General features: G+C 39.4%; 2 protein-coding genes across 2 annotated transcripts; both read right to left on the bottom strand.

Moving 5' to 3' along the window:
* Window positions 1-2866: 2866 nt before the first annotated feature.
* LOC122148250 (cell cycle control protein 50A-like) lies at window positions 2867-3591 on the bottom strand. Its single transcript, XM_042774579.1, has 2 exons — window positions 3100-3591; window positions 2867-2986 (listed from the first exon to the last, which is right to left on the bottom strand). Exons 1-2 carry the CDS (start codon window positions 3319-3321, stop codon window positions 2867-2869), a joined length of 342 nt encoding a protein of 113 aa, XP_042630513.1. The 5' UTR covers window positions 3322-3591.
* Window positions 3592-8034: 4443 nt separating this feature from the next.
* On the bottom strand, window positions 8035-15037 carry LOC109088035 (filamin-A-interacting protein 1-like). Its single transcript, XM_042774440.1, is given in 7 exon segments — window positions 8035-8887; window positions 8991-9425; window positions 9427-9511; window positions 9513-11699; window positions 12633-12811; window positions 13019-13195; window positions 14581-15037. Coding segments are annotated over 7 exon segments (3519 nt in total). The 5' UTR covers window positions 14827-15037; the 3' UTR covers window positions 8035-8677.
* Window positions 15038-24176: the final 9139 nt, after the last annotated feature.

Below are 24176 nucleotides of genomic sequence, written 5' to 3'. Positions count from 1 at the left end.
ACATTACTCTACAAAAATGAAAAGATGTTAAGTGCATACAAAACCATCAGGTGACAAGGCACAAAATCTTTTGTCCTGGGGCTATTTCTGTTATTTAAAGACGCACATTCACAGGCCGTTTGATACATAAGTGTAAATCTGAAACCTGTTAATGTATGAGCGGGAAAACAAATCTATTTTAACCAATTGAAAAGCATATGATCAATAAAATCTCTCTAAAAATGCTAATGCATAATACATGAGAGCTAATGCCACATTAGATGATATTTTTGGCCAGCATAAAACTGTCCACAGACCAAAGTAAATATTGCAACCTAATGGACCTACAGATAAATTATATCCAACTATAAAAAGCTGCCTCTGTTTACAACAGTATAGACAAGAAATGCCCAAAACAGACTCAAAGTTGAGTGATGACCTCAGGCCATGTTACTAGAGGAAGGGGGAAAATAGGAATTAAAACACTACATTGGAAGCATATATCATTTCTAATATATATATGTGTGTGTGTGTGTGTGTGTGTGTGTGTGTTTGTAAAGTGAATTTGACTGAAAAAAAACAATATAAAAATATATATTTACATTTTTAATTATTTATTTTTAATTTAAATATTTTTAATAACCATATGTTTGGTATAATGCAATATTACTTTTGGCCCTCAATCAAGTTTTTTGGACTTTCATATTCGAAAGTTTAGGCACCCCTCTGTTATAGACATACTTGGGCATGCCATATTTAATTTGATTTGAGGTATCAAATGAAATACTGTGGTAATTTTCCCATTCACATTGTGCAACAATTCGAAGTATCACATGTTTTTTATGACTGAAACTTTTTTGGAAAGATAATTTATATAATTTTTATGTTATTTTTGGCGGAAACAATCAATAGCAAAGCAAGCAACAGTACAAAACCAATAAACAGACTATTTACCTTAATGTCAAATTAAATATTGCAGTTCAAGAGTTTGGGGTTTGTATGATTTTTTTTTTTTTTGAAAGAAATTAATACTTATATTCAGCAAGGATGCATTAAATTGGTCAAAAGTGACAGTAAAGACATTTATAATATTACAAAAACTTTCTATTCATCAAAAGAATCCTGAAAAAGTAGACTCACGGTTTTCACCAAAAAAAAAAACAGCAGCACAAGTGTTTTCAACATTGATAATAATCAAAATGTTTCTTTGAGCAGCAAATCAGTATATAGTATATATAGAATGATTTCTGAAGATCATGTGGACACTGAAGACTGGAGTAATGATGCTGAAAATACAAGCTGTGCATCACAGGAATAAATTAGATTTTAAAATACATTATATACACATAGAAAACAGTTTTTTTTTTTTTAAGCAAGTAATAATTGTTATAATATAATGCACACCCAAAGTGCAGATGCAGCCAGGTTGCCAAGCGGAGTGTGCCTCATGTGTGCATTAATTTCTAATAATTCAACCAAACTGGATTCAATTATTCTGCTTATAATACGATTACCACACACCTCAAGACCGTCTTCAGATGATGTATTTCAAGATATTTGTCTTGTGTGTAGGATTCATTTCTTACGCATCTCATCGCACGCCTCTGTTGTTAATTCCAAAACACAATTTCAGCCCTAGTGATGAAGGCTTGAGTCATTGATAGTAATGCAGTTATTAATGCAGTTGTATGAGAGAGAGAGAGAGACGAGAGAGAGAGAGAGAGAGACAGAGATTAATCACCTGAGTCTGTGGTGTCTCTCAACAGCGATCAGGCAGAAAGCATTTCTACTAATAGTGAAACTGTAAAGTTCATCTGCTTCAAAACACCGTTATTACCTCGTTAGTGAGAAATGACAAGTAGCTTTTAAAATGCTAAACTATTTTACTAATAAAATCGTCAAAGCAGCGCTAACAGCACGTTTCTGTGCAAGTGTGTGTTTCCGTGTGTGTGTGTGCGAGTGTGTGTCCGTACTGTATGTGTGTGTGTGTGTGTGTGTGTGTGTGTTTGTATGTTGTGTGTGTGTGTGTGTGTGCGTTTGAGCGAGAGAAAGAGAGTATGTGCTTTCCATACACAATAAAATTTAATTTTCTGGCAAAAACATGGACACAAGTTGTCGTTTATATCCTATTATTTTCTATATTTATTGCTTGGTCAGTGTCATTGTGGCTTTTGGTTCTTTTGCTGTTATAAGCCACAAGGACCTTTGAAATTACTGCAATCATTTGGTGAAGTGATATGGACATGTAATGCGGTCAAGACCTGCCTGGAACTACCTTCGCCGTGCATTTCCCTCAAAGCAAGTGCACACCTTAGATCCAGTGTTGCCAAGTCTGGGGTTTTCCCGCGGAATTGGGCTAATTTAACACTGTTGATGCGGGTGCCTTTTCATGTTCGCAGGTTGAAGCGACACCAATAACGTGATATTTAGCCTCTGGAATGCAAATTTTACTGGAGGATCATCGGCAAAAAACATGTATTTTACCACCCGGAATGTGATTTTTGGGATTCTCTGGGAACAGGGGCTAGTTTTGGGCTAGTTTTGAGTAGCAATTGGGTGGGTTTTGTTGCGAAAACGGCTGGCAACCCTGCTTAGAAAGGCCTGTAAACATGAATTTCTAATATATTTAGAATATCCCAGACTGTTCATCTGAGTGAGTCCACAACACCGCTCCGCTGAAGCTGTTCTTGATGGAGAATGGGTTTGGTTGCTGTTCCGGTTGATCACTCTAATGATCTTTAAGTTACTAATTGGGTCTTTATTTAGTTATAAGAAGACATCTGATCGCCAAGTAACCAAATTTATGCAGAATTACAGAAAGTGTTCAAGTCTTTTCTAGTGTGGTGCAGGAGGATGGTTTATAAATGAGGAAGTGGGTAGTTTACCCTCAAAAGGCTGGTCTAGGGTGAAGGGCACAGAGCAGGTGCACGCGCTCGTGCTGTTCCAGCTGTAGCTCTGCGAGCAGTTGAAACACGGGCCTGAACATGTCAACACCAGTGTAGTCGATCTACAACAGACCCGACACGAGTTACAGTACCACAACACAAGATGACATGCGCCGTGCACGAGCACAGAGCCCTAATCACGCAGTTATGACGTTGCTATGGCGACGGCACGCACCTCAAACTCTTTGATGTTGTTAGAGGTGACGAGGAGTCCGATGCCGATGGGGATGAAGATGAGTCCGATCATGAAGAAGGCGGGCAGGACGGTGCCCGCGGTCAGGATGGGCTGCCAGGCAGGCAAACGCTGCTGTTTAAAGGCCGTGTTGTCGGGCTTCTTGCTCTTGACGGCGCCGGGGCCCGCCGGAGCCCACCGATCCCGGAAGATGACCGTCCTCATCCTTCGCGTTATAGCTGGACGCCATCATCGCTCTTTAATCCTCTAAAGCCGCGAAGACAGCGAGCACACTACACGACAGCTTCAGATATGACGGCTTGATTGACAGCTGTGTGTATTAAATCGCTGCCGTCGCTTGTGCTTATCGCGCCATTGACAGCAATAAAGATTATTTCCGCAGCTATGTTCGCAGCGGACTGGAAGATAAACAAGGAAGTACAGCAGCCTGAAAGCGACGTCGTGACGTCAACAAATGACGCCCCTCCCCCCACGTGTCATCTCTGCAGTGTAAAAAAAAAAAAAAAATTAAATAAAAATAAAAATATCTGGTACTCATGAATTTAAACAATACTGTAATATGGTATATAAATATAAAAACAAAACAAAAAAAAACTCTCAGGACTTCATAACATTATCTGCAAATTTGAAAAAGACAAGTAAACTGTACCGTCTTCACTATTTTAGTTTGTTTTATTTATTTATTTATGTTTTCTTTCTTTCTCTTTCTATTTTTTTTACTTGTAATCTTATGTACTGATGTATTTATATGCAAAGATCTAATTTCTCTCCTTACAATAAAATATCATTGGGAAGGTTAATATTTAAATATAACAAGTTACACATTACAAAATACAATAATTAAAGTAACGGGAAGGTTACTCTGGAAATGTAATAGTTACAGATTACAAGTTACCCTGTTTAAAATGTAATAAGTAGTGTAACTATTTCAATTACTTTTTTATTGTAACTGATTAAATTTGATTACTTTTTGATTACTTTTCTAAATTTCTAACGAATGCTTTCAAATGTTAATAATTTTGAAACATTTAAAGCAGGACTCAACACTAATCACCGTCAGACTTTTGAAAACCTTTAGCACTTGAATTAAGATTATATAATGTAATTATTATTTATTAATTATTAGAGTCAGTTTAATAGCTATGACACTGTTTTTGAAATCAATCTATGACAGGAAAAACACAGGCATCTAACAATTAATCATAAAAAAAAAAAAAAAAAAAAAAAATTTATATACCCAAATAGAAATAAAACAGGTATCATATAAAGATGTCCTATTTTGTGTCCTGGACACCTGAAACATTGGTGTCTCATATTTAAGAGCAGTCGATGAAATTTGGTAAAGAAATCAATCAAATCTGTATGTGGGTGTGTATGATTTTTTTTTTGAAGTAACTGTAATTTAATTACACACTCTGTTACATGTAACTAGTTACTCCCCCAACACTAATAATAACAGATGTATTGTCCAGATACAGTGTTTTAAGTCAGCATTAATAGTGCTGGGTAATAACTGATTATTATGTCTAATCTGGATTGCGTCCAAAAATTAAGTAGTAGCCTACTTGTGATTATATTACATTACATTTTAAAATACTCTTTATCAGTTACTTTTTTATCGATTAAATGATTAAATATTATTCATACAACTGGAATCATTCATATTTTACTGATTCTCCCTAATTCTTCTTTTTCTCCCTAACTCTTCCTTCCTAGAATAGACTGAGGCTGTATAATTACACAGAAAATAGAGAGGTCACAGGGCATTTGACCGCTGATTTTACAAAAATCATTTCAGTTTTAAGAAGTGTTTTGCATCAACTACTGATGAACACATTAATGTTTGTTTGAATTATCACTCAGAGGGTTATTTAACAATGCTTTTGAATGATTTTAAGGTTATAAGTTAATAATAATTAAGTAACACATTACTTAAAAAAAAAAAATATATATTTCACCTTTTTTAGTTGTTATATGAAAATGATTTGTTTTATTTTTACATTTTTATGATTTAATTAATTATTAGCTTTTCGTTAAACTCACGATCCCCCCGCAGTTCCTCCATGAACCCCAGTTTAGGAAACCTCCAAGTAATGTTATGTTCAATGCACTACATTTTGTTAATAACAACGAATGGAATATATTTTCTTTGTCTTTGTGTTTTTAATCTTGTAATCTAAAAGCAATCATAAAGTAGTTTGATTGTATTACCTTAAATGTGTAATGTAATGAATTACGCTACTAACTACAATTTTTTTTCATGTAATTCGGAATCAGTAATGGACTACACTTTGTTAATAATTATTATTTCATGTCATGAAAATAATGGCCACAATACTAAAAGGTAACTGTATTTCACTTGCGTTTTCCTTCTGCAAAAGATAATTTATTATTTATTTGTCTGTTTGTTTGTTTGTTTGTTTGTTTGCTTGTTAATTATTCACTGTACTATTCCGGTCTTAAAAAGAGTGACATTAAAAATCTTTCCTTTTTTTTTCAATATCCATGCAAATATCAAGTGTAATTCAGTACTATTACTGACCAATACCATTACTTCACCACTTTACTATTGTAGTAAACAGACCCTCTGTTTGCTTTTGTGGTGCTACATAGTAATATGTATTTGTAGATTGTAATTTCACTTTTGAAATGAAACTTTTGCTGCCTTAGGTACAATAAGGCTTAAGGGTATGATGGTGATAGTTGAAAGACATTTGATTTTAAGCTTAATGGACTTGTTCACATGATTTGAAACAACTAGGATCAGCAGTGTGTGTGTGTGTGTGTGTGTTATAATGATTTAAAATTAATGGACCTTAACCATTCAGTGTTATTTACACTTTGACTTTTCCAAACTATGGAATGTATGTTTGTAGATTGCTATTTTCTATTTGTTTTAAAAGTGCACATTAAAAGCTGATTGTCTGTTTTCAAGTTATTAAATATATATATATATATATATATATATATATATAGATATATATATATATATATATATATATATATATATATGTATATACAGGTCCTTCTCAAAAAATTAGCATATTGTGAAAAAGTTAATTATTTTCCATAATGTAATGATAAAAATTAAACTTTCATATATTTTAGATTCATTGCACACCAACTGAAATATTTCAGGTCTTTTATTGTTTTAATACTGATGATTTTGGCATACAGCTCATGAAAACCCAAAATTCCTATATCAATAAAATTAGCATATTTCATCCGACCAATAAAAGAAAAGTGTTTTTTAAAACAAAAAAAAGTCAACCTTCAAATAATTATGTTCAGTTATGCACTCAATACTTGGTCGGGAATCCTTTTGCAGAAATGACTGCTTCAATGCGGCGTGGCATGGAGGCAATCAGCCTGTGGCACTGCTGAGGTGTTATGGAGGCCCAGGATGCTTCGATAGCGGCCTTAAGCTCATCCAGAGTGTTGGGTCTTGCGTCTCTCAACTTTCTCTTCACAATATCCCACAGATTCTCTATGGGGTTCAGGTCAGGAGAGTTGGCAGGCCAATTGAGCACAGTAATACCATGGTCAGTAAACCATTTACCAGTGGTTTTGGCACTGTGAGCAGGTGCCAGGTCGTGCTGAAAAACGAAATCTTCATCTCCATAAAGCTTTTCAGCAGATGGAAGCATGAAGTGCTCCAAAATCTCCTGATAGCTAGCTGCATTGACCCTGCCCTTGATAAAACACAGTGGACCAACACCAGCAGCTGACATGGCACCCCAGACCATCACTGACTGTGGGTACTTGACACTGGACTTCAGGCATTTTGGCATTTCCTTCTCCCCAGTCTTCCTCCAGACTCTGGCACCTTGATTTCCGAATGACATGCAAAATTTTGCTTTCATCCGAAAAAAGTACTTTGGACCACTGAGCAACAGTCCAGTGCTGCTTCTCTGTAGCCCAGGTCAGCGCGCTTCTGCCGCTGTTTCTGGTTCAAAAGCACACGCCTGTGCACGGTGGCTCTGGATGTTTCTACTCCAGACTCAGTCCACTGCTTCCTCAGGTCCCCCAAGATCTGGAATCGGTCCTTCTCCACAATCTTCCTCAGGGTCCGGTCACCTCTTCTCGTTGTGCTGCGTTTTTTGCCACACTTTTTCCTTCCCACAGACTTCCCACTGAGGTGCCTTGATACAGCACTCTGGGAACAGCCTATTCGTTCAGAAATTTCTTTCTGTGTCTTACCCTCTCACGTGAGGGTGTCAATGATGGCCTTCTGGACAGCAGTCAGGTCGGCAGTCTTACCCATTGATTACGGTTTTGAATAATGAACCAGGCTGGGAGTTTTTAAAAGCCTCAGGAATCTTTTGCAGGTGTTTAGAGTTAATTAGTTGATTCAGATGATTAGGTTAATAGCTCGTTTAGAGAACCTTTTCATGATATGCTAATTGTTTGAGATACTGTATGATTAGCTGTATGCCAAAATCATCAGTATTAAAACAATAAAAGACCTGAAATATTTCAGTTGGTGTGCAATGAATCTAAAATATATGAAAGTTTAATTTTTATCATTAGATTATGTAAAATAATGAACTTTTCACAATATGCTAATTTTTTGAGAAGGACCTGTATATAGTGTTTTTATTTGTGTGTAGTAAGTGGAAAGAATATCTATGATATATTTTGACTTATCTGAAAGCAAACATTTTTTGACTAAATGAAAACAGTAATAAAACATGTCTTCCGTTACAGATCGTACTCATTGGTGAGGCTCTGATCAATGCATTTCAGTTCACAACAATATTACACAGAAAATGCTTGGTCTGATATGTACATTCCCAGAAAATGCTAAAATTATACACCCATTAAAAATCATAAACAACACTATTAAAACATAATTTAGCAGATATCATTTGTAAATAAAAGTTTTTCGTTTGATATAAACCGTTTTCTTTGATTTGATTTGATATGTCTTTTTTTACTGGATAAATATTCTTCAAATACATTATCTGTTGCCACCAGAGAGGTTTATAATAACTGGAGAGATCTGTTACATGACCTGCTGTCATCTTTGCTCGTGGACACTCAGTTTTGAACACTGAATGGCTGATTGTGTATCAGGTCAGTGGTTAAATCAATCTCAATGTATTGTCATATTTTATTCTTTGATATAAAATATATTGGTTTGTGTTTTTTAAGTTTTTACTTGTCTTGAAAAAGTGTCTAAATGGCACTTCAGAGGTTGTTGGATATTAAATGCACCACACCGAACAGGTAAACTCATCTACATACTAGTCACTTTAACAGCCTCATTGTGTTTATAACTGTGCTCTTGCAAACTATTCTAACTCAAACTTTCAGGGAATTTCTTTTTTTTTTAATAAAGAAGTTAAATCAGGATGATGCTAACTTATGGTTGGCCTACAAAAATATGTCATTATTACTGCAGCATTTGTCCTGCATTAAAACCCCAAGTCTCCTTCCCTATTTCATTCCCGAGAAAAATCAATGTGTCTTGCATATAACAACTGCAGAAAGTGGCAAACATTAAGTTTCTTTGACTGTAGACTTATATGTAAACATGGATGTTATTTGCTCAGTTCTGTCAGCCTTTCCCTCCACCCTGCAGGGCTCCATAAATGACAGCTGGTTTTTTCAGGTCAGTGTGCATGGCTTGATTCTCAGCATTTGTTTCCATTTTAACTCCTGTGGTGATTCCCAAAGCTCCAAGCACAGCTTTACCAGTTTTCATCCCCCGAGACATTGGAATACGACTGAGCCCTGATCGTGCTGATGGGACATCAACGGTGGGCTGCTGTTGAGTAACAGAGAGGAAAGGAACAGGATGTAATTCTTGGCCTTTCTTAAAGTATTGTTTAATCATATCCCCGAATATATGGTTTAAATGAGACACTTACCACTGAGAGTGTAGGTCTGGCTGGTGCTTTAGTGACCTGCGTGATGGTGATGCTGCTCATCGCTTTGCTAGATGTTGATTTGCTGGCAGTCACACTGTGTGGTGAGCGTAGCACAGTTCCAGTAGAAACTTCATTACAGTCAGATGATACGGCAGTAGATTTAACCATGACGACTGAGCCATGATCAGTGGTCTTCTTGAACTGTGATCCTAAGTGAATGTGAATCTTACTGTCTTCTGTGGTAATGACATTAGCGTTTGACTTCTTGATAGGTGTGGGGACCATTCGTTTTTCGGGAGTCTCCTTAAACACAGCTCTACCTGTTATCATGTCCACAGACTCTTGGGAGCTGCTGATGGATGCAGTGGATACACGTGATAAAGATTTGTCCATAGAGGGAGACCTCATGTTCTCTGCACTCTTTACTCTCGAGATGGGAGGCAAAGGTCATTGGTGATCGAACTCTTTCAGGATTATTTGGCTCTTTGGTTCGTTCATTTCTAGGAATGAGGGTTGTCTGGAGGTTTTGAATTTCTTGTGATAGTTTGGGAGAACATTGTGTTTGGTCAAGTCCTCAGAAAGGCCATGCAAATCTCTAAGGTTGCCTCATTGTTCTGAATATCTGGGATCACCTGAGCGTGCAGTGGATGGTTATACTTTTGGGACATACTGACTTCAGAAGATGCAGCCTCCCCACTGGTATCCAAAGAGACTTCAGAAGCGCTGCTGTCTTTCTTCCTCATCCAAGGAATCCAGGACTTCTTCACAGTATAGTCACTGACTGTTGGAGGGTAAAGTTCACGCACTGTCTGTCTCTGCGCTGGCTTCTTTAAGCTCCTCTGTTGCAGACTACTCATGATCCGGTTCTCCTCTTGGACGGACTTCTTGATAAACGCAGCAGGTGTGTCACTGTCAGCTGTCCTATTTTCTACTGAATCGGTTTGTACTCCAGTTGACGTCACTGGAACATCCATCATCCGGCTTCCTTTGGTGCTGGGCCGTAAAGTGCGGCTGTAGCGCTTGGTGACCTCAAGTTCTTTGGTAAGGTTTAGAACTTCAGTGCTTATGCTCTTTTTCTTGTCTTCCTCCTCTAGAAACCTCTGGTGCAGAACAGAGTAATCCACCTGTAGCTGGGATAGCTCGTCTTCTTTGTTCATGAGATCGTGAATCTTCTCCTTCAGGGCTTGCACATCTGCTTGAAGGTCTCTGGTTTTGGCCTCCTCCATCATGAACCGATGTCTCAGCTCAGCCTCTTGACAGCCTTCCTCACCTTGCTCTATAACCTTACTCAATGCTGTTTGACTTATTTCTTGTACCTGCTGTGGGAGAAAATGTGCCTTTTCCTTCTCAGTTGCTAACAAATCATACTCTGGTTTGATCAGGTCTCGCTCAATGGCTTCCAGCTGTTGAAGACGGTTCTTCAACCTTTCAATTTCCAAAGTCAACTCCTTAACTTTATTCTCATCTTTTCCATGTGCATTTGAGACACTCTGCAGGTCCATCATCTTTTGAAAAGATTCCCTTTCTTCTTTGTTCGTGGTACTGTGCTTCATTATACCATGCTTGGAGCTCAGAACTTTACACTGTTCTTCTGCTTTAGTAAGCTTTAGCTTTATTTCATCTCTCTCCTTTACAAGAGCAGCTAACTTCAACTCCATCTCTGACTTTAGTTTCAGACGCTTCTTGCTCTCCTCTATTAACCTCTCAGTAACCTCCATGACTTTCTCCTGCTCTGCCTTGTAGAGTTGGTTCAGTTCATCTCTCTTCTTTTCCTCAGACCTAATTCTGTCTGTCATGTTCTTGTGCTCATTAACCATTATTACAGTAACTGATTTGAGTTTCAAAAGATCCTCTTTTAAATCTAATTCATCCTTTTCCAGTTTCAGCTCAGACGATTCGAGCTCCTTCATACGGATTTTAATGCTCACAAGTTCGTCTGTTAGGTCTTTAGTCAAGCTTTTCTCCTTTTCCAAAGCTGTTTGCAACTGGGCACATTCTGTCCTGCCCATGTTGAAGGTCATCTCTAGTGTCTCTAACTGTGTCATTCTCTGTTGCAGTTTTTCCACCTCTAGCCTCAGGTCCTTATTGTGAGTCTCCTCAACAAGAAGCATCTTCTTCAACTCATTGCATTTGTTCTCAGTTTTGGTGATCTCTGCATCTTTACCCTCCATTTCCAGAATTCTAGTGCGCAAAGTCTCAAGTTCTGCCATCAAATTTGAGCTGCCACATTCACCCTTTCTGATCTTGTCCCTTAACGCCTGGAGCTCCTCTGCTGATTTCTGAAGAGCTTCATTGGTTTCTTCAAGCTCCTTGAGTTTGTTTAACAATTCCATGTGTTTCTGGGACAGCTGCTGATGTTGAGATTCTTGGCTGGACAGTTTTGCAGACATCTCCTCTTGCTCGTTTGCAAACTTAGAAGTTCTTAGCTCCAGCTCAACCTCAAGATCAAGGATTTTCTGGTTGTCTTCCTTTGCTTTTCTCTCTGCCTCATGCAGTTTCTTCTCCTTTTCATCGAGTTTCTGAAGAAGATCTTGTATTTTGTGGCTCTGTTTGTCGATTTTCTCCAAGTGAAGTTCTCGCTCATCAACCATCATGAGTGCAAAGGACTTCAGCTTAACCAGCTCTCCTGATGCTCTTTGCATACGTTTAGAAAATTCTTTTTCCTTCCTGATTTGGTATGTTTTTTCTTGTTTCAGCAGCCACTTTAACCTATTGAAAAATAAATAGTAAGTATGACTGACTTAATGTATTGACTAGTCATGCTTGCATTATCTTATTTTGCAAACACATAATAATTATGAAAAACGAAGAAAAAGGGTAACTAACTGGGCCATGGGTTTGTATTGACGATGTTGTGAGTTGGTAATTTGATTTATGAAATACTGAGCATTTGACGTCCTAGTTACATGGTCAATTAGTAAGTCATGAAATTACCAAAAAGTACCAAGTAACTGGTACGTTGTGTATAAGCTGGGTTACTTTTTATGTCATTGGTTGTGCACACATTCAAGCTTCGAAGATCTTCCATTCTTGGCTCATTTTGAAACAGACTTGTGAATTCACTGAATTGCTAACAGAAGGATTGCTCTGACTGGTTCATTTGAATCAGTGAGTTGTTGACTCGAGAACAGCTGCGATCCAATCAGTCCAATTCACAAATGAATCATTCAGTGCAATTTATGAATTCATTTAACAGGTTCAATGAAAAGAATCAGCTCGTTCATGAATAGGACACTGCTATTACATCTCGGAGTGGGTGATGATTTCTCCAGTTCAAAATAATGAGGAACAACATGTTTTTAAGAGATGTAGTGGAGTTATGCTTTGGAATGTATTGAACTAAAAGTTTCTCAAAATAAAAATACTTTGATAAATAACATATTCTTTAAAAATGGACCTAAGCACACGACTAGATATTACATGTTTAAATATGAAACCTCTGTTATTCTTATAGTACATCCTGACATACTGTACTTCTTTGGCAGATATGTCAGAAGTATATTTATTTTTCTATTGCCACATTGTTTATTCCTGTTTAAACTGTACTAAGTAAGGTTTGAATAATGTCATTTCAGAGTTACATACAAGAAATGTACAATTCAACATTCCGTTTTCTTCCCTGCTATTTCTCTCCTCTCTCACCTCTCTCGTTCCTGCTCCAGGAGGTTGGTGAAGTCATCACTCTTGTTCATGTAGTCTATGTGTTTGCGTTTCTCAGTGTCCAGCTCATAGACAGTGCGCCGGTGGCTTTTTTCAGCCAGTAAGAGCTGTTCCAGCATACGCCGGTATGAGTCCTTCTGCTTATCCCGCAATCTGTCCAGCTGAGACATACAGACAGTAAAAAATATAATTATAAGCCTAACTAACAGAGGGAAGGACTTGCACTTTTTAAGTCTAATTGTTGACTAGAAATAGTTCATCCAAAAATGAATATTCTGTCATCATTTATTCACCCTTGGTCCAAACTATGACAGAATTTTCTTTATTGGGTGAACTAGTCACTGTTATTCTTTTCTCTGTGTGTATACCTCTGCCATTGGCTTATCATACACATTTTCGTGTTGTGCTTGGATGTTGCTGAGCGTTCGGTCTCTCTGCAGGGCTTGCAGAGGTCGGGTCGGCCCCGATAAGCCGTAACAGGACTCCAGCTCCTCTGGTCGACTCAGCAGCGCAGACCTCAGTAGATGGATCACATCTTCTCGTGCCTGGGTGACAAGTAAAATCATAAATGTTTTGGGATATATTCATGATGCGAATTATGGGGGAATTTGACCTAAACATAGAAAATTGAAAGTGTCACTGAATGATCAAATTAACCCTCTTTAACTTGACTTTGTCAAACTATACGAAGTACTGCTTGCTGAAATTTCGACAACATCACCACTAAAAAAGAGCATTACTATCCCAGATAGCACATGTACTGTACGTCTGCAAGATGTCTGTTAAAGATCGATTCATCTGGAAAGCATCTGCTGTGTCCAGACATCTGATAGACATTCATAAATCATGAACATCTTAAAGACATCTTCTAAATGTCTATTTGACATCTGATAGGAAATGTCCTATAGATGTATTGGAGATAAGCAAACACTCTTGCAGATGTAAATGGAGATGTCAAATAGTTGTCTCTGTGATGGACGTGTGCTAACAGGGTATAGCAACAGTTGATTCCTGGCACGGTTTCCAGTTTTCTTTGGTATTTTATAATATGATAACATGGGCTACAGGTTATTTCATTCTGAATCCTACTCTTACCAGACATTAAAAATGTTAATGTTTATTGCAACCCCTTTGTTGGACTCTGATTTGAGAGCAGCACTCAATAAACAAAAACGTCCAAATAATTTTGCTGGACACCAAATGGCACCAGACAGACCTAAACGTCAAACTGGACAGACCATATCAAACCAAATGAAACCATTTATATATTTATAGAGAGAGAGCAGTGTTGCCGGGTCCGTGGTTTTCCCGCGTATTTGTGCTACTTTAATTTTTACTTGGGGAACCCCCAATAAAAAAAAATAAATAAAAAAAACATGATTTTTTTATGTTCAAACTTTGCCTAGTTTTGAATAGCAATTGGGTGGGTTTTGTTGTGAAAACCTGGCAACCCTGAGAGAGAGGGAGAAAGACAGAGATGTTCGGCGTGGTAAAAAACACCTCTTGTTATCAGTGTCAGGGTAAAAATCTTCTAAAATGTGCTACAAGGCATTTAAATGATGAATAATCTCTCCCTCTTCTCTTTTTCGAGCGGTAACAACAGTAAAAATTGCATAGCTTATAAAAATGATACTGACACATTGACTTGTCAAATGGCTTGTGAGAATTGTGGATGAGGATCAATGCCTGACTGGCAGAGGAAGTAAGAGGATCCTGAACCAAAACTTTGTAATAACATTTATGTGACAATGCTACATGTATTAACACATTAAAACAATATCACATTAATACATTTTACATTACAAAATATCTGCAGCTGAGGTACCTCAATCTGAAAGTACCAAAGTAAAAGTTGCACAGATCAACACAGACAGGTTGTGATGACAGATGATAATCTTTCATTTTCACATTTCATGAATAAATATTTTACCTGAATCTCTCCTTCCATGATCCCAAGGAGTTTCAAGAGGTTGTTTTTGGACAGATCTTTGAGCCCAAATATTTGGTCGTCATTGTGTGGTGATTTATCAGCATTATTCGGTCCGATTTTCTCTTCATCATCCACATGTTTAACCCTGCTAGTCTTTTCTGTCTCCAGCATTTTCCCCTCCTCTTCTTCTTTGACATCATGCACATCATTAACCACACTGTCCACTGTGTTATCGTTGGACCTCATTTTCCTCCTGAGGAAATAAACAGATTTTAATGCTTGCCAGTGATGATTTTGTATTTACAAAGTTCCAAAGCAACTGTAGTGCATGCAGATGTTTTTTAGAGAAGTTGCTGATGTTTACATGGCCAAAAAGTAAGATGAAAGATGATCTTTTTAAGAGTATAACAGGCTACTACAATTGTTTTTCTATATGTCCCAATAATGTCTTATTAAGATGATGCCTTATTTGAATGCTTAGTTCTACAATCAAAACTCTGTCATTTTTTATTGTTTTGAATATCAAATATGTATTGAAAACTGTCTAATACAGTACTGCGAAAATAACAATAAGTGCAGTTGAACTTTTGACTCAAATCTTGATAGTAAGATATAACCCATGTGACAACTATCTCTCATTATCTCTCCATTGTTGTTAATTCTGAAGTAAACTGTAAGTGAAAATACTAAAACACTATTCAAGAACATCATATAGACAATAGAGTTTATTAAGGGTGCTGTGATAAACACTGCTTTGGTGCTATTTTTCATTGATCTGTTTAAATCCAACTGGCAAGATAAGGCTAGGAATAACTTGTGTTTATACAGTGCTGCTGTATTAAATATCTGTCCAAGCTCCAAAGTCTCAACAACATGAGTGGACTAGCGAAATGGTTTCTCAAACCTACGTTTATGGTTGTCATTTCTAGTGTGGAAATGTATTCAAAGAATGGTTTAAAAGTTACTATTCAAGCTGTTACACTGGGGCGTATTAATGGAGCACAAGTGGAGCATATTTCTGTCTAAACGATTTGTAAAATTTCTCTTACATAAGTTGTTGCATTCATTCCAGTGGAACAGATTATGTAAGAATGGATTTATGAACAGATCGTTCAGAAATTCATTCTGTTTGTCTTTCATGATAAGGCCCATCTGACTAGAAAAAAAAAGCAATCTATCATCAATATTTTAGTGAAGTTCTGTCAGTTTTTAAGTTAAAGAGGTAATGCTTTGCATTTTTTAAAATTGAATAATGCTTCCTTGGGTGCACTTATAACATTAGTAGGTTTTTTACATCAAAATCTGTTATAATTTAGAAATAAAATGTCATTTTCAACCCTGATTTTGTCTCTCTAATTTAAATACTCTGTTTAAAGGGTCGTGTCTCCTTTAAGACTTCAATGTACAGTACATGCCAATCCCTGCTATGATTGGCTAACACTTTGCATACTGTATGAAGTAATGTGCCCTTAGGGTGCCCTTCAGTCAGAAATATTATAATTACAAGTTCCAAGCATATGGCAAAGTCATATTTATGGGAAATTCAGGAATTCGAGATGATACACAAGTTGTGACATTAGAAGGAGTGTGTCAGTTTGAAACATTACAGGAAATTATTGATCTAGACATCAGAAGACTACAGAGAACTACAGAGAACTACAGAGAACTACAGAGAACGGTTAGGACTGCTGAAAGGATTATTGGTGCTCCCCTGCCCACCCTTCAAGAACCGTATACATCCAGAGTGAGGAAAAGGGCTCAGAAAAACACTCTGGAACCCTCTCATCCAAGTTACCCCCTTTTTGAACTTTTGCCATCTGGCCGGCGCTTCAGAGCCGCAAATACCAGGACAGTCAGGCACAAGAACAGTTTCTTCCCCCAGGCAATCTACCTCATGAACAGTTAATGTTCCCCACTTATGCAATAAAAATGTGCAATATTCTTATATTTATTTGTTACCCCTCCATCCAAGTACATCCCTGCATCTCACTCTATTCTATGCTATTATCATCTATAGTACAACTGTTTATACATTATTAATTATTTGCAATTTTATTTAATTTTTTTTATTTTATTTTTGTGTGTGTGTGTGTGTGTGTGTGTTTGTTGTCTCTGTGTTCTGAAAGCTTATGTCACTAAAACAAATTCCTTGTATGTGTAAGCATACTCGGCAATAAAGCTCTTTCTGATTCTGATTCTGATCTGATCTATACAGATAATGTCATATAATGTATTTATAATCTACAGCATATCTAGAGATCAGTGAGGCAATAGTGAATTACAATGCATGCTTTTTCAGGTTATTTTAAATTTACATCCTGTATTTTAATCATTTTAAAGGGATAGTTCTCCCCAAAAATCACCCTCAAGCCATACAAGATGTGGGTGACTTTTTAATTCAGTAGAAGAGCAAAGTAGATTTTTAGCTGAAATCATGGTCCTTGCTGATTCATAAAATGCCAATGGCTCAATGACTTTGAGAGTCAAAAAAAAAAAAAAGAAAAAAAAGCATAACAGGCAACACAAAATTCATACCCATGGATCCTGACAAAATATTAAGGCCTTATATTAAGTCTGAACATTATTTAAATAATTATTTCCTGTAATTCAGAGTCTCAGGCAAATGGGGAAATTCTTTTCCACTAACAGGTTCTTTCAGACAGTTTGATTCAATGAACTGATTCAAATGTAATGACACACAATTATATTATTAAAGCACCTAATAATGATGTGAAACATGGATGTTTTACATGTTTAAAGTATATAAAGTGAATAGACAAGTCTTAATCAACTCAGCTTTTTTACATAAACAATGAGAACCCTAAAAACTTTAATTTGGCCCCTTCATTCAAGCTCTCGGTTCACACATGCTCATATAATCGGTTCATTGGTCTTCGGTCCGAGTCGAACTGTTTTCTCAGTTCAGTGACTGCTGGAGGAACTGAAGCGCTGTATGAGTTGGCAAAAACCAGCATCACAGGATCAATTACTCCGGTATATTTCAAAATTTAAGTCTGAGTTACAGTTGGGCACATCTGAAAGCTTGTGAACCGGATATCACTCCTGACCGTTTGCCTGAGGCTCTGGATCACAGGTAATAATGTAGTAAATAATGTTCAGTTTCTTGCACAGACCAATTGTTTCATGTCTCACCATGTTATGTGGCCAGGAGCCATGGGTTTTAATTTTGTGTTCCCTGATATGTTTTTTTTCATGTCTTTGAGAGGTGTCAGCACTCATAGTAAAGTGCTATTTATAAACTGTGCCTGACAGTTGCTTTAGCCACTTGTAGTAACTATGTTGGGTGTTTTTAAGACACAGCACTGGGTGAGGTTTCTTGGCAAAAAAATAAAAGTCACAATCATTCCATTTGTTTCATCCAGTGTGGTGTATATCCTATTACTGCTTACAGATTTACACACTGTACATGTAAAGATGTACATATCTTAATACCACAGATAATATAATCCCTAAGAAGGAATTTATAGGAAAGTTAAGCCATATTAACAAACCGCCCCAAAACCTCCTCACACCAGATCTTTAAGACTGAATTTACAACTCATTTATTCACTATGTTGTGCTAACTGATTGTTTCCTTTCATTGTCTGATCATTATTGTCTCCTAATTTGGTCTGCTCTTGAAGATAACCAAGAGACCCAGCTGGTACCAAAACTGGTACTCACAGCTGTCCAAAGTGTGCATTCCTGTCCTGCAAATCAAGAAATGAAAGGTTCTAGAAGATCTATCACATGATGGGTTCAATGTGTCTAAATAAGGGCTAGGAGAGTCATGGCATTTGTGATTGTGGCTTTGGCCAGACATGGAGTCTGCACACATGCATGGTGAACTTAAGGCTGAAGTCTCAGAATTGCGTGCCTGCTTGGCTTTAGAAGGTGTCCATGTAAACATAATCTAGAACCAATCTAGAATACAAAAAAGAAAAGAAAAAAATTTGCAACTTCTGATGGAGACTGCAGTCAGAACTCTGCAGGTAACACAATACACATGACCTGGTTGATGGACACTTGTTCAGAGAGGAGGGAAGAAGGTCAAAGTCTAGTTCCCTTTCACTCTGATAACAGAAAAACAGAGACAGATATTACTCAGCACACAATCTATCTTTTATTATTTTCTTCTATATAATTTTATGATCTGCAAATCAGTTTCTATCACTGTATGTATAAATATTTCCCAGTTCATCTTACTATATACAGTCATCAGCTTCTATTAATATCAGCCATCCATAACTTATGTTCAGTTGGAGCAGGTGTGTTATTGGATTTCATCTTGTAGTATGTATGGGATTACAGGCAAAGTTTTTAAAAGTGCACAGCAGTTTTGGGGACAAATGCAGCTGAACTGATATTATCCAAAAAAATTAAATTATAGAATTCATTATAAAAGCATTTGTGCATAAATTCTAAATGCATAAATTCAAATGTAAATTTATATATATATATATATATTTGTTTCGGTATTCTGTGATGAGTAGAAAGTTCAGAATAACAGCATTTATTGAAAACAAAAATCTTTTGTAACATTATAGATGTCTTTAAATTTAATTTAAATTAAATTTAATGCATTCTTGCCAAATAAAAGTATTTATTATTTTTTGAATCTTAATTACTCCAAAGTTTTGAATGCTTTTGTTTTTTGAATGCTTTAAATGTTATCAACTCCCGAACCCCTTTGCTTCGTGCCAGTGTAAATACCCATCTTTCTTGCTTTCTTTCTGCACTTCATATTTGTTGTTGACCCCCCACCGCCTTTCAAACGTTGGCTACGATATATTACTGATCCTACCCCCATCACTCCTTCGTTATTGGCCCTCCGCCCTGCGTCCCTCTTCAATTGTCCGTCCATATTGTCTCGCTTACGAGAACCATCTAGAATTCTGCGTTCCTAACAATTCCGCTTTGTTTCAATTGAGCTCATATAAGAAGCATGCTGGTCTTTCCACGACCACTTTCTCACTCCTCACTTTATCCTCCTGCCTAACGTTCCGAATCACATAATCGTCTATCACTTTCACATTTGCATCTTATGTCTTTAGTATTTCTGCACAACATTGTGTTTATCTGATCCTTCTACTTAACGTTAACTTTTTGGAAATATCTCAGTTCAGCTGAGTTTGTCGCCCAAAACTGCTGTTGCACTTTCAAACACCCTGTGCCCGGTAATCCCATACCTCTCAAGAATGAAATCCAAACACACCGCCTCCAACGCACATTGTTTATTGGATGGTTGCTATTTCATAGAAGCTGCCCCACATGACTTGTTTTTATTTTATTTTTGAGTATTAGTTTGATTACGTGGGACACCACCCCAACTGCCCCCCACCCCTCCCCCATACAGCCTCCCGATCGCCCCCCACACACTGCACCCTTTGCAAGATACCCTCAAACCATTCCTAGAAGACACAATCCCACTTACAAGCTAGGATTGTGTGCTGCGTATCGTATGTGTCTGTCTCTGGTTTGTTTCTGTTATCATGCATGTGAAAGGCCACTAGACTTGACTTTCCTGCTCCTTTCCTCTTGATTAAAACGTTTGTTCCCTATAACACCGGTACATTGTGTATTGTGGACCTGCAGAGGTCTGGATGCAGTCTTCCATCAGACGTTGCAAACTTTTTTCTTTTCTTTCGGTGTATTCTAGATGCCTGTTCTAGGACTAGCATTAGTTTATAGGACACCTTCTAAGCCACTCGTCAGGCACGCACTCTGACACTTCAGCCTTAATTCACCATGCAGTGTGAGATCCATGTCGGCCAAGCCCAATCACACAATGCCATGACTCTCCTGCCCTTTTTAGACCCATTGAACCCATCCTGTGCTAGCTTCTCTATCTGGAACCTTCATTTTTGCTTTGCAGGACAGGACTGCACCCACTTGGGACAGCCTTCTTGTGAGTACCGGTTTTGGTACCCGCTGTGGTCCTGGTATCTTTTAGAGCATGATCCAAATTAGGAGGACAAATAATGATTCAGATTCCTAATGAAGGCACCAACCACTCACCCCCGTTACGCCACAAAGAGTGACCATATATGAGTGCACAGAATCATGTCAGTCTTAAAGATTCTGGGTTGTATTGGAGGTTTTGGGCCCCCCGCCCGCGGTTTGTTCACTATGGCTTTTTCACGTTCTCTCCCTTCTTCTTAGGGATTCTTTATTGTGGTATTAAGAATGTACCTCTTTTCCCTGTAACATGTGTCCTCTGTCGCCGTACTAGGATATACCCCCCCTGGCTGCAATAACTGGACTGCTTGTGACTTTTATTTTTTTTGCCCCGACACCTCCCCCCGTGCTGTGTTTATACACCACCCCCCATCGTTCTCCCCGTGGCACAGACACAACTGCCGCGCACAGTTTATAAATCGCCTTTACTTATGGTCTGACACCTCTCACAGACCGACTTTGCGTGATTAAATACAATAACCTAGTGCCTGTGTATCACACCTTACACACCCTGGTCCTGCCCCCCCTGGTGAGGACATGTCACTTCCAGTTGGTTCTTGTGCCCCGCGAAATGCACTATTTCCTCACCTTCTCACTTGCCTCCTGAAGCCTCGGCCCCCTACGGTTTCAGGCCTAGTTTGTTCGGTTACCCCCCGCGTCCTCTGGCCGGCTTATCTCTGTACTCCGCGTCCAATTCTGGAATCTACGGGAATGCTCGTGATGCTGGTTTTTGCACCTATCACAGCGCCCATGTCAGTCCCTCCCCGTACTGCCTGACGCCGAAACCCAGTTCGACCTCGGCTCGCACCCCAAGCCCAATGCCAACTTTCTTTTCCCCCCCGCCATTCTCTGAGCTGTCTGTGAACCGATTGATCTTCGCTATCGCTGCGGTATTTCAGGTCTCGTGATACCTCACCGTGTTTGTGGTGTTCTCTCTGTTTCTGTCCCCCGCTGCGTGCATTCGAGCCTTGTTGCTTCATTTTCGCCTTTTCCTATCCCTTCATCCTGTACAACACTCCCCCTGTGTCCCCCCCCCCGCCAACACTTCATTATTAGTGCTTTATACTTGTTTTTATGTGTGTCTTCCATTTGGACTAGTTCCTTGCATCCCAACGTCTGACGCCTGTTCGGGAAACGATAGACTCTTTTCCCCTTTGCTGAGGACTCTGATTACAGGAAATATTCATGTCATCATGGTCGAATTATCGAGTGCTTCAGCTTTCTCGCTACAGGATCTTCCAACGGCGTTGAATTTCGTGTGCGACTGTCTGCTTGTTGTTTTCTTTTGTTGTTTTTTTTTTTTTGACTCTCAATTTTCGAGTTTAATCTGCGCCCAGTGGCCAATTTATGCTTAGCAATGCCCTGATGTTTCTGATACCGACATTCCTTGTTTTACTCGCCTTAACACCACGTACACACACCTACGTATGCGCTCTGCCGGCGTACCCCTTCTCCCCTTTGGCGGCGCACTATCCCCTTAGTAAATGATTAACATTACAGGTGTCCATTTTCACACCTTACCCCCATGAACACCACCGCAGCACCTTGTAACTTCCTAGTGCTCATGTCCTCCTGCTGGGCTGTAGACTTAACCACCCCTCGACCCCGATCTTACTTGTTCTCGTCTTCTCGAATCATGCCTCAGAACTCAGCAAGCAGCTCTCCCTATTCCGTTGGAGCGTATGCTTACACCTACAAGGCATTGGTTTCGGGCCTCAGCTTGTCACCCCACCGACACCACACGCACACCCACCCCACCACCCCCCAACCCCCACCCCAACTACAAGGACACACCACACCTTCAATACACAATTGCAAATCATTCCTCCTGTCTCACCCGTGTCCTCATAGATGCTCCTCGCATAGAACACGAAGAGGAGAGTTGCAGGCCGCCGTATTGGATGGAGGGGTACAACCAATAAACCTTAAGCCCCTCCATCTGCCCTTTTATTGCCTAACGGCGGGGCAACTTCACTGTCCTGCGGTACACCGGACCCGCGCAGACTCTGACACTGGGCGCAGCCAAGAAACTGCTCTCTCTGTGCACCTCGATGTACATTCCCCTCCCGCGCTATTTGGGCTTCCTCGAGCCGCACCACGCCCGATCGGCCAACGTTCCCCCAAAGGGCGGTAACTTGGATGGAGGGATCCGACGGTTTTTCTGAGCCCTTCTTCTCCAAACCTGGATAGTTAACTACAGTTCGCAGTGACCCGGCCCCACCCCACCGTGCGACGCCAACAGGCGCCCCCCCCACCCCGCACCATAATTCATTTCACGCAAGTCCGAACAGTTCTATGTGTTACTCTGTAGTATCTACTGTAGTTCTCTGTCACGTCCACTCCTGTCGTATAGATCAATACAATTCTGTATGTTTCAACCTGGCCACCTCCTTCTAACTGTCACCATGTGTCTCACTCCGAATTCTGAATCTTCCCATCAATCAGACATTTCTGCCAAAATGCTTGGAATGTAATCTCTACATATTTCGACTGACGGGCACCTAAGGGCACAGTACTTCTACCCGCCTGCAACAGTGTTAGCCAATCACCTAGCCAGGGATTGGCATTACTTGGTCCATGCCCTCCAGGGACCGCCCTTTAAACCAGGTCTTTCACATCGCGGCGCCCAACTTCAGGGTGCACCTGGACCTTTTCTTTCTAAATTCTACCCGCTTTGCTTTGTACAAAACCTCCTCAGTTTAGTGCCCCCCGGCACGCCTTTCTTCACTTTTAACCCCTGCAACGCATTACCTTACTTTACCCTGACCGAAACTTCACTAACACTCTGATGATAGATTGCTTTTTTTTCTAGTCAGCTGGGCCTCTCAGGACCGCAAACAGCATGAAAGTTCTGCCCGATCTGTTCTCAACCCTTTCCCCACTCACTCACTTGTTGTTCACCCTCGCGCCGCCGCAAACCCCCCCCCCCACTGCGTTCTCCTTTAGCAACCCACAACCTGGCTAAATGTTTTCCTGTTTTGTATTCCACTATTGATTATAGCAAAACCTTGTACCAACTCGTCCCTTCGACCACTGCCACATACCAGGCTCCACCCCATTGCTGGCCCGTGTCCAATTGAGAAGCACGCCACGTGTACAGCCATGGACCCCCCATAACCCCCGCGCATCTTTTTTTCCACCAAACTTTCTGTCTTGACTGACCTATCCATCCCCCATCAGTCAAGCAAACCCACGGCAACCCCACACCAACTTCGCTACACCTGAAATATACGCTCCGGTTTGCGACCCCTTCGTCGTCACTCCTTTTGTTGGCCTTTCTGGCGCTTGGACAAGCTCTTTATACAGCAGCCCTGTAAAACCCACCGTTATTCCTAGAGCCGTCTCTTGCCAGTTGGATTATTCAAAGTCCCCTGCAACTAGCACACCAAAGCAGGGATTTCCTCCCACCCACGAAAACCTTCCTCCAACCTCTCATTGCCTCCCTCTGACTGTTCACGAGCAGACATAGCCTGTCTTTACCCGCGCTTCCACTTCAGTTTCCTCCGCACACGATATCACCTTAACCAAACAAGCTCGACCGCCTCGACGCAACTGCTGCGTCGTCCTCAGTAGTTGTCCCATTGCGGTCTATCTCTTCCTATCACAGCTTTGTTTTTTCTCGCTCTAGACTGCCACCC

The sequence above is a fragment of the Cyprinus carpio genome, chromosome A17 (assembly GCF_018340385.1).
Source record: "Cyprinus carpio isolate SPL01 chromosome A17, ASM1834038v1, whole genome shotgun sequence".
NCBI classification, from domain to species: Eukaryota; Metazoa; Chordata; class Actinopteri; order Cypriniformes; family Cyprinidae; genus Cyprinus; species Cyprinus carpio.
The sequence above is the reverse complement of the archived record's forward strand: the minus strand, read 5'-3'. Positions and strand labels throughout refer to the sequence as shown.

Excerpts from the sequence above, each read along its gene's own strand:
- LOC122148250 (XM_042774579.1), bottom strand. The coding sequence starts at position 3,321 with ATGAGGACGGTCATCTTCCGGGATCGGTGGGCTCCGGCGGGCCCCGGC. Across the intron at positions 2,987-3,099 it reads ACAACATCAAAGAGTTTGAG|ATCGACTACACTGGTGTTGA; the intron begins GTGCGTGCCGTC and ends GGTCTGTTGTAG.